Genomic DNA, 11,041 nt, shown 5'->3' with positions numbered 1-11,041 from the left:
TGTAGAATTTTGAGGTAAGAGATCAATTTAATACAGTTTGGAATGAGGCTGTAACATGACAAAATGTAGAAAAAGTGAAGCGTTGTGAATACTTTCCGGATGCACTGTATCCCAGCTGTCTTCGGGCGAGAGGCGGGGTACACCCTGGACTGGTCGCCAGCCAATCACAGGGCACATATAGACAAACAACCATTCACACTCACATTCATACCTATGGACAATTTGGAGTTGCCAATTAACCTAGCATGTTTTTGGAATGTGCACGGGAGGAAACCAGAGTACCCAGAGAAAACCCACGCATGCACGGGGAGAACATGCAAACTCCACACAGAGATGGCCGAGGGTGGAATTGAACTCTCCTGCTCTTAGTAATATTTTTTCACCAAATCCCTTTTTGAACGATTTCCACGGCGTATATGTGCAGAATGTTCACTCAAATGTTACCTAACTTACACCAGGAGTGTCCAAACCTTTTCTAGAGAGGGCCACACACTGAAAAATGAAAAGATGCAAGGTCCACTTTAATACTAATGTAGATTTGCTATGAAGTGTTTTTTTTGCTTTTTCAAACTAACATCTCAGCTTTGATATATGTAGATAGTGTATTATTAGCATAAACTTTGGTCTTTGCTCTTTTTTTAATTTTCCAAATACTTTGTTCTCTTTGTCTATTTTATTGACTTTATTCCCATATAAGTCCCCCCCCACCTAATTTTCCTAAAATTACAACGTGTTTGTTTTTCATGATAATGCAATGTTTTTTTTAATCTGCATTTTTTTTCTTGTTAGAATATATTTTTTAATATTTTGACCTTAAAGCTGTTTTTTCCGTTTCTCAACTTTCTGCTTGTTTATTATTTTCAGTATTTGTTTTTTTTTTAATTGTTAAATTATATTTTCAGAATGTGCTGTGCATATGCTGTGCGTACTTTTGACACCCCTGATTTACGCTATAGTGATGGGTCGTTCGCGAACGAAACGGCTCTTGGAAACAATTCTTTGAAGTGAACGAGCTGTCTTCTTTTTTCTGTTAAAGTGGCAGGGAATTGTCCGAAATGTCTGGCTCTCTGTGGGTCGACACTAAGCACAAGTGGGAGGGAGGGGTTACCCACGCACAAGCAAGATGGAAAGGTGAGGGAAACGAGCAGGGGGAAACAAACCTTAACACACTTTGTGTTTCTGAATGCTAATCTTAACTAAAGACTGGCAGAAATCGGTTACCTGTAATGTATATTTAGCTGTGTGTTTTTTTGTTGCTTTTGTGTTATAAAATAGTTGTAAATACACACATAATACAATCAGATTGAATATTAGGAGCTTTGAACCGACTCCTTTACAAGACATGAAATTCCCATAAATGATAAGACCTGGGATCGCAACTGGATGTGACGTCACATGCAACCAGCCAATCGACTCCGCCTTTCGATAAATGTTACGACAGAAAGAAACTATTGCGTTGAGCGCTCATATTGGCCGTTTCTACCTAACGTAAACTTTTCATAGAAGCGTCCATATTGTAGAACTCCGCCCACCACCCCCACGCCCACCCAGTTTCATCCCTGTATGCTTCAAATACTTTAGTTTCCTTTACAAGTATCTGACGTTGAATGGTTTCCATAGGAAGCAGTACATCCACGCATGCGACATTCTCAAACTCCTGTATACATTTGTAAACTACAAATATGGCGAGCGTGGCGGCAAATCCGACCGGCCAATTGAGCACGTGCGGCGGCGACTCCCAGCTCAGCCCTGCCAGAATGAGCCGACTTCAGGAGAAGCAGGAGCTCAGGAACCTCAACGACCGTCTGGCCACCTACATCGACAAAGTCCGAAAACTCGAGTCTGAAAACGACACCCTTAATCTGATCATTAGCGAGAACGCAGAGGTGAGAAGCCGGGATTTCAGTGGACTGAGAGCCGTGTACGACACGGAGCTTGAAGATGTCAGGAAGAGTTTGGATGATTCCTCCCAACAACGCGCTTGGCTACAGATTGAGCTGGGACGACTCAAATCCGAGCAAGATCAGCTTTCACAGAGGTAAGACATAACAAGTTGTTTATATCTGAGGCACTACTCACAAAATAATCACATGTTATCATTTTATATTCATTTTAGACCGGTGTTTTCTTAGACAAATGGGCCAACGGTTTTACCAACTTAACCTGTGATGGGGGGAAACATGGCAGACGTGACGTGTGTTGGCAAAGTTAAAAGGTTTTCGTATGGGTACATTGTGCCTTCATGCCATGTCACAATAGACTCAAAGGTAAATATAAAGTTGTCTTTGAACTATTTGGAAGAGAGGCATGGCTTTGAAAACTAACAAGCTGTTTTTGTGTTATTCTGTTATTAATACACAGTGTGAGTACAACTGTGCTCACACAACTTTGTTTGGCACCATTTTGGGTTATTTTACAAATATGATCCATAACAATAGTGGAGACTTGACTCAGTGTACATCTTAAAATGTCTGTTCACTACTTAATTTTATCCGGGGGGGCACCACTGAATCAGGAGGGGCGCTTAATGTCAGGTGACTGATATCATATGGCATGATGTTGATAAGGTTGACCCAAACTCTCTTGGCGATTGACTGGAAGTCCACCATGGACGTAATGGGCACCCCTGCCTGCAACTGTGGTCAGGTTGGATTTATCTCCATGCTTATTGGCTGATCACTAATTGTGTTGCAGAGCTGTGTGCCTGTGAGGCATATCCGTAGTCTTTGTCGCTATCTGGTGGGCTGAAGATGTAACTACAGTTTTCAGTGTTTGTTTTTCTGGCATATTCAACTTGCTGCATATTTTCCAATGCATCCTCATCCCCTGAGGTGAGGTGGATGTGCATCACACTTTGCAAAAACCCTGCATGAAGCAATCAGGACATCTGACCAACCAAAGTTTGACTCCTCAAATAAACCTGTGACTTGTGTTTTGCGCAAAGATTTCCCCTGTTGCCAACAGATGACCATGAACTGCCTACTGGTGGCCGCCTGCAGCTTGAAATGTGCCGTCTGTGATCTTATGCCGTCTGTGATCTTACTTAGTCATGCACTGTGGCCTGTTTTCCCCCAGCTACCATAAGAGGGACTGTGAGGCAGCAGAAGCTCAGGCCCGGCTCAAAGACCTGGAAGCCCATTGTAATGCCCAAGATGCCATACTTGCTACAGCCTTGTCTGCCAAGAATGGCCTGGAGGCCACCATGTCTGGGCTGCAAGAAAAAATGCATCAGGTTAAAAACATTTATTCTTTCTTTCTTTATCATTTACCTCGACTAAATATCAATGATACAATGGTCCAGATATGTTTTGTCTAAATTGAGCTTGGGACAATGTGTGGGAACTTTTCTGTCAGTTGGATTTGGCTCTCAACCAGTCCAAGGATCGCCTTCATGAGGAGATGCTCCTTCGCGTCGATTTGGAAAACAGATACCAGAGTGTGACAGAGGAGATGGACTTTTGTAAGCGCATACACAAGGAGGTGAGGGTTTGTTTGACATACAGTGGTGTGACCCCTTCCTGATTTCTGTTCCATGTTTGTCACACTTAAACAAATTTAAATATTGGTTGATAACAACACTAAAGCTTTAGGGCGAACCACGGCGTTCTACTGGCGAACCACGAGCTCCAACCTTCAACAAGAAGATGAAACTAAGTGATGATGATGAGACTCCAGCAAACCACAGTGAGAGCCATTGTACACAAATTCCCAAGAGTAGCCGGCCAACTGACAGCCAACAACTGACACCAAGAGCACAGCAACAACTCATCCAAGAGGTCACAAAAGACCCCACAGCGTCATCCAAAGAACGGCTTGCATGGCAGAGTTCCAAGACAAAAAACACTGCTGAACAAAACAAAGATTAAGGCTCATCTCAATTTTGCCAGAAAACGTCTTGATGATCCCCAAGACCTCTGGGAAAATACTCTGAGGTCTGACGAGAAAAAAGTAGAACTTTTTGGGAGGTATGTGTCCCATTACATTTGACATAAAAGTAACACCACATTTCAGAAAAAGAACATTGTACCAACAGTAAAATATGGTGGTGGTAGTGTGATGGTAAGGGACTGTTTTGCTGCGTCAGGACCTGGAAGATGTGCTGTGATAAATGGAACCATTAGTTCTGCTGTCTACCAAAGAAAATCCTCAAGCTGAATTAACTTATGTTCTTCAGCAGGACAATGATCCAAAACACACCAGCAAGTCCACCTCAAATAAACCAAAATGACTTTGGAGTGGCCTAGTCAAAGTCCAGACCTGAATCCTATTGAGATGCTGTGGCATGACCTTAAAAAGGCGGAATGGTGGGAAAGCCTCCAATGTGGCTGAATGACAACATTCCTCCACAGCGCTGGAAGAGACTCATTGCAAGTTATCACAAACACTTGATAGCAGTTGTTGCTGCTAAGGGTGGCCCAAGCATTTCTTAGGTTTAGGGTGCAATTACTTTTTCACACAGGGCCATGTAGGTTTGCATTTTTTCTCCATTAATAAGTTTCATTTAAAAACTGCATTTTTTTGTTCAGTTGTGTTGTCATTGAGGAACATTTAAATTTGTTTGATGCTCTGAAACATATAATTGTGACAAACATGCATGCATAAAATATAAAAAATGTCACTTAACCATTTAGTTGACATTAGTAACTTAACAATTTCAACCACAAAAGACAACTGGCAACTTAACTGAAGACACTTTGTTGTTACAGGAAGTGAAGGAGGTACAACAGCGCTACGAGGCACGTATAGTGGAGGTGGATTCTGGGCGGAAGGAGGAGTACGAGTATAAACTGACTCAGGCCCTGGCGGACATGAGAGCTCAGAATGAGGAGCGGTTCAAGAGCTACAAAGACGACGTGGCGAGCACTTACATTGCCCAAGTATGGACACACTGCAGGGTCCCACTTGTGATACACATTGAGTCGTAGTGTGACATGTTCACTAAATAGATAATGTGTGATGTTTATTGAAATACCGTAAATCCACCCCATACACCGTGGAAGCGATTATTTTTCACCATGCTTGAAATATGTGAGTGCATGGAGTGTTTATACGAAACAAGTGCTGCATCTTACCGAGCTAACAACCCCAGGCAAAGAAATGACCTGCCGTTACAAACCATGCATACAGATAAAAAGCAACACTCACGATTAGCAAACCAGCAACTTCCTGCCTGTCAGGAAGAAACCACCCCTTTGTAGTTCCTCTTTCAGCATGAAAATAAGAACCAAACCGATTTGATGAGATTCTTTGTATGTCTAAAGATGGATGACTTGCGTTGTCAGTCTGAGATGAGCGGCACCTCAGCCAGGATGGCCCGAGAGGAACTGAGAGAGTCCACACAAAGGATTGAGAGCCTTACTTCCCAGTTGGCAGGGCTGCAGAAGGAGGTGGAGTAACATTCTCATATTTGACCAGTTTGTTCTTGAAGGTTGATTGTGAGGAAGGTGTGGTATGTTAAAAGGATGATGTGTTAAGACAGCGTCATTTGGACCACAACAATTCTGCGTCCATATATTTGTAGTTCATGCTAATATTTTGATTCCCCCCCCCCCTACTTTGCCACCACTGTCTGACCCCCACTCCTTCAGAGTCGCGGCTTGCGTGATCGCATCTTAGACCTTGAAGCAGCGCTGGTTCAGGAGAAAAACACAAGCCGCAAACTCCTGGCCGCAAAAGACAGCGAAGTGGCAGAGATCCAGGCGAAGATGCAGCAACAGTTGGATGAATACGAACAGCTCCTGGATGTTAAATTTGCCCTGGACATGGAGATCAATGCATACCGCAAACTTCTCGAGGGAGAAGAACAAAGGTGACAATCTGAAGACCAGCAAAAGCAATGGCTTAGCTTCTGTTGTGACCCCCCCCCATACCCCCAACCACCACCGCTTTGTATTGCAGATTGAAGCTCTCCCCCAGCCCTTCCTCTCGTGTCTCCGTGTCTCGAGTCTCTTCCAACAGTCGCAGTGTTCAGACAACCCAGGCAAAGAGGAAGCGCGTTGATGTTGAGGAGCAGGAAGCTAGCAGCTCTGTGTCGGTCGATCACTCCTCCTCAGCCACAGGGCCCGTAATTATTGACGAAATTGACACTGATGGCAAGTTTATAAGCTTCCATAACTCTGGTCATGAGGTGAGAGTCAGTGTTAAGAGAAATTGAGTATCCATGTTCATCATAGAATAGATTGATAGACTGTCGACTAAGGGTCTTTTTATGTCTTAGGACCAGGCCATGGTAGGCTACGAAATGATTAAAACCATTGGAAGTGTAGCAGCCACCTACAAGTTCACACCCAGATATATTATGAAGGCTGGGCAGAAAGTCACGGTAAGAAGGGTTGGCTGTATTTACTCGAGGAGCGTACTATCCTATAGGAGCGTACTATCCTATAGGACAGGACTATCCTATAGGAGCGTACTATCCTATAGGACAGGACTATCCTATAGGACAGGACTATCCTATAGGACAGGACTATCCTATAGGAGCGTATTATCTTATAGGACAGGACTATCCTATAGGAGCGTACTATCCTATAGGACAGGACTATCCTATAGGAGCGTACTATCCTATAGGAGCGTATTATCTTATAGGACAGGACTATCCTATAGGAGCGTATTATCTTATAGGACAGGACTATCCTATAGGAGCGTACTATCCTATAGGACAGGACTATCCTATAGGAGCGTACTATCCTATAGGAGCGTATTATCCTATAGGACAGGACTATCCTATAGGAGCGTATTATCCTATAGGACAGGACTATCCTATAGGAGCGTATTATCTTATAGGACAGGACTATCCTATAGGAGCGTACTATCCTATAGGACAGGACTATCCTATAGGACAGGACTATCCAATAGGAGTGTACTATCCTATAGGACGGGACTATCCTCTTTTACAGGTTTGGGCTTCTGATGCTGGTGTGAGCTCCAAACCTCCGACCGATCTGGTTTGGAAAAAACATTGCTCCTGGGGTTCAGGCGAGGATGTCCATGTGGTTTTGATCAACTCAAAGGGCGAGGTGAGTCCATCTTATTTCACAAACAGAACTGAAGTGACGATACCACAAGATGAAATTGCTAGTTTACAGTTAAGCCTTTGTCACAAACCAGCGTGCATCTTTTTAGTCTGTTTGTTTTTCTTCATGGGGAGGACGGACGGACGTCAAAGCACATCACTTGCACGGTTGTTCAGGTGTAGCAGAGTCGCTCTGTATTGCTCGTGTATTTGTCTTTAGATGTCAAACCCAAACATATCCAGTCTACAGCAAAAAAAAGATGTATGAACTGAATTCAGTGTTGCAGGATGGCACATCAGACAATGTCCTGATTGAATTTGTGTGTTTCTAGGAGGTGGCTAGGAGAAGCACGACATACAAGACAGCAATGGATAAAGGGAATAATGGTAAGGAAGATAGTAATGAAGGCGTTAAGGAACACTTGGACCACCAGCAAGTGAGTACGCAACATACGCTTTTGTTAGACTAGACCAGGGGTCGGCAACCTTTACTATTTTACCCCCTTGCTCACTAAAGAAAAATAGACTGGAGCCGCAAAACACAATTTAAAAACATCTTATAAATCTATCTAGATAAAAATATATTTTTGTTATTATTTAACAAGTTTTAACGGCGGAATACAATAAATAGAGGTGCAGTGTGAATGTGTGATGGATGCCAACACATACTGTAATGATAGTATCATCTTGGTTAAACCTCAATACCTGACGCCTGAAGAAAAGTGCAGAGAATTGCTAGTCTCCAAAGATTTTGACTGCCAGATTTAGAGGGAATTTTGGGGTATCAAAGTAGTTGAGAGGAGAAAAAGCAGAGTTGATCAAGTATCAAGTACAGGCTTTCGAAACTCATTACAAAGATGCGTATTTTCCACATTCAGGTGTTAAAGAAATAACTTGAGCATTGCAAAGGGAGCCACAACAAAGAGCCACATGCGGCTCTGGGGCCGTGGGTTGTTGACCCCTGGGCTAGACAATTTTATCTTTATCTTTATCTTCACAGCAGTTGTAACGGCCATTCTTGAGTGCCAAAAAATGAGCCTCTTTTTAAAGCTTCAGCTGTCACCCTCACAAACCTGTTTTTCTTTTATTTATTTTTTAACACATGATAAAGCATTTGGATCAAAACGTTTTTAAAACAGTAGTATAAATGCCTGACCTGGTTTTGTGCAGGCTGACCCCCTGAGTGCCAAGCGAGGCTGCTCCATTATGTGAGCCCTCTCAGCCAATCAGCTTCTGGGATCGACCACCAGTCGTCTGCCAACGGAAACTCTGTTTCTATTACGACGCAATACTGTTTGAATCTTTTACTTACACATGCAAAATTACTTCTTATTCAGTTGCCCAAATATATTTGAGGATTGGAGCTTTTGTCTTATTTTTTTTGTGTATTTTTAAATTAAATATAATAATAATAATATAATATTTTAAAAACAACTATTTGCTTTAGGGCAGTGGTTCCCAAACTTTTTAATGGGTTGATTTTTCTCTTTCTGCTCCATTCTCGTAATTGAGGGTTGGGCGCTAATTGTTTTTTATTTGCGTACCCCTCATGACAATTGGCGTGCCCCCCACCACATTTAGTTCAAATTACTTGTAGGTATCCAAAAAATAAATTAATGTTATCAGTCGTAAACACGATCATATTTTAAGGAAGTCAGGGTCCTGCGTAAGTTTGTCTCTTAATTCATTAAAAATTGTGTGTATTATGTAACCTTATAATACCTGCCACTAGATGGCACTAGAAGTCAAAGCAAATGGCCTCCAGGATCAGCAGTCCCCCAAATTTTTCAGCCAAATGTCCCTTTTGGACTTTACAATTTGGAGGAAAAAGAGGTTAGATTTTGCACAGTTTTTCTAAAAATATTATTCTAATATAATTTCACGGTGGATAAGTGGTTTTGATGACACCAAAAGGTACCTTTGGCTGATAACGACCCATAAAATAAATGATTATCATAATTTAATAGAATTGATTATCTTAACCACCGTACGTGGAATGTGCTCAGGTCCACCCAGAATAACTGACAATGTGAAGGTCAACGGTAGTCTTGTTAGCATGCAGTTCTAATGTAGCCAATGGGGCTGTTCTTATCTGGACAGAATCCATAAATGAATGAAGTTACTGTTTTGGGTACTAAATGTCATCACATGAGTGCCTGCAAAATGGAAGTGGAATAAATAAATGGAATAAACAGTAAGCAGTTTTGTGTGCATTCTTTTTGTAAACATGTTTGGGATGGGATGATCTTGGTATGGCAGGTCACCTCTCTGGTGGGGAAAAGGAGCCTGAGCTGGTGCTGGAGGAAGTTCCAGCTAGATAGTCTGACTCATCACCTCCATGGCAAGGACAAGGGCTCTGGAAGCAGAGCCCTCCTGTTGAGAGGTGCTGGACTTTATTCCACTCTGCTGTTACCAGCGGTGAGAGGTTGTAGGCACAGGATAGTTTCCCTCCGCTTTTGGGTGGGGTGTGGGTCCTGACGGTTGTTGCTGCTTATGTCCCAAACACCAGTGAGGAGTCCTTAGAGCAGGGGTCTCAAACTCAATTTACTTGGGGGCCACTGGAGCTCGAGTCTGGGTGAGACTGGGCCGCATCAGGTTTTCCAAAAAAAAACAAAAAAAAACGCATTTATTAAAAACAAAAAAATTTTAAAAACTTCACCTTGGTTCCAATTTTCGAAGAGAAAAACTCTGATAAAACATTCTACTGTTCTCAAATATCTTACTTTTTATTTTTCTACACAAAATAAGATGAAAAATAAATAAACAAATAAAAAATAAAGCAAATCAATCAGTAATAAATAAATAAATATAATAATAATAAAATGGCAAATAATAAAAACTTAAGAAACCACATATAGTTGGTGGTAGACAAATTATTTTTTTCAGATTAAAATTAAAGCATTATTAGAGCCCTGTAGACATGACAAAACACGACTATAGTCACATTTATACTCTTTTTATTTACAACATATTGCGCAACTGCAGGATGTTGAGACACATGCTAACTCGCAAACTAGAGAGCTAGCGACCTAAACGGTAGCCTTCAAGTTATTTCCTTTAAACTTAAATAGCCAAAAACTTACCACTTCCACACGGATAGGGAGGATAACTATTAACAGTTATTTAACCTTTAACATGAACATTAATCAAACGTAATAATTTTTTCTGGGTACATGATACCATACAGCATCCATATCAAACTTGCACGGGCCGCACGAACATTAAACTTTCATATCAAGGTGAGGGCCTCAAACTAGTGTCCTGCGGGCCGCGTGTTTGAGACCCCTGCCCTAGAGGGAGTACTGGAGAGTGGTCTCTTATGGGATTCCCTTGTAGTGCTGGGGGACATCAACACTGACGTTGACAGCGACTGAGACCTGGAAGGACTGAGCGGGAAATGGCAGTGCTTATTATTGGAGCTCGTCACAGATTGTCCATAATGAAGACCGTGTTCAAGCATATATATAGCATGACACTTGGCACCAGGACAACCCGGTCCACAGTTCCATGATTGACAGACTTGCGGCCACATGTTTTGGAGACTCGAGAGAGGCAAGGAGCTGTCAACATCACCACCACCTGGTCCATTTTAAACTTTTTCATAATATACTTAATTTTCATAATATTTAAAGGGCACCTAAAATACTCCTCTTCAAGCTGTGGACTCCTATAAATCACCTACACACAATAACCTGCACAGAAAGCTTTCTAGATCTTCCAGACTCTGCGCCTATTCCTGCAGTGCTATGGGTTTGCTACCTTCTGCTGACATGGCCTGTGTTTTTTAGTCCTTCGGCTGAGCCCACTCCACTGTGATTGGTGACAGTCGCGAACACACACCTTGTGCCTGGGCATGCCCATCAAAGGAAGTCCGGGTTCCGTTGACATCAGTGGAAAAGTCATCCAAAGCTTCTTTCAGGGCTCACTTCAAATGCACAAACCTCATAATCTGGCATCATTTAACACGAGAATACAACATAACCTTTATAGGTCCCCTTTAAAATGTATTCTCATATTAGATCTGTGGAT

General features: G+C 42.2%; 1 protein-coding gene across 2 annotated transcripts; it reads left to right on the top strand.

Moving 5' to 3' along the window:
• Nucleotides 1–1,529: 1,529 nt before the first annotated feature.
• On the top strand, nucleotides 1,530–9,223 carry lmnb1 (lamin B1). Of its 2 annotated transcripts, none has more exons than XM_058059677.2 (11): nucleotides 1,530–2,038; nucleotides 3,076–3,232; nucleotides 3,355–3,480; nucleotides 4,707–4,877; nucleotides 5,262–5,387; nucleotides 5,589–5,809; nucleotides 5,899–6,127; nucleotides 6,218–6,322; nucleotides 6,897–7,016; nucleotides 7,345–7,399; nucleotides 8,183–9,223. In XM_058059677.2, the coding sequence occupies exons 1-11, from the start codon at nucleotides 1,683–1,685 to the stop codon at nucleotides 8,185–8,187; spliced, it is 1,671 nt and encodes a 556-aa protein (XP_057915660.2). In that variant the 5' UTR covers nucleotides 1,530–1,682; the 3' UTR covers nucleotides 8,188–9,223. The 2 variants fall into 2 exon arrangements, with proteins under 2 accessions (XP_057915660.2, XP_057915650.2); XM_058059667.2 differs by having other exon boundaries at nucleotides 1,531–2,038; nucleotides 7,345–7,449; nucleotides 8,183–8,433.
• Nucleotides 9,224–11,041: the final 1,818 nt, after the last annotated feature.

This window comes from Doryrhamphus excisus, linkage group LG10, assembly GCF_037039965.1.
Source record: "Doryrhamphus excisus strain RoL-2023G ecotype Guam linkage group LG10, RoL_Dexc_Guam_v1.1, whole genome shotgun sequence".
In the NCBI taxonomy this organism is placed as follows: domain Eukaryota; kingdom Metazoa; phylum Chordata; class Actinopteri; order Syngnathiformes; family Syngnathidae; genus Doryrhamphus; species Doryrhamphus excisus.
This window is presented reverse-complemented; position numbering and strand designations above follow the sequence as displayed.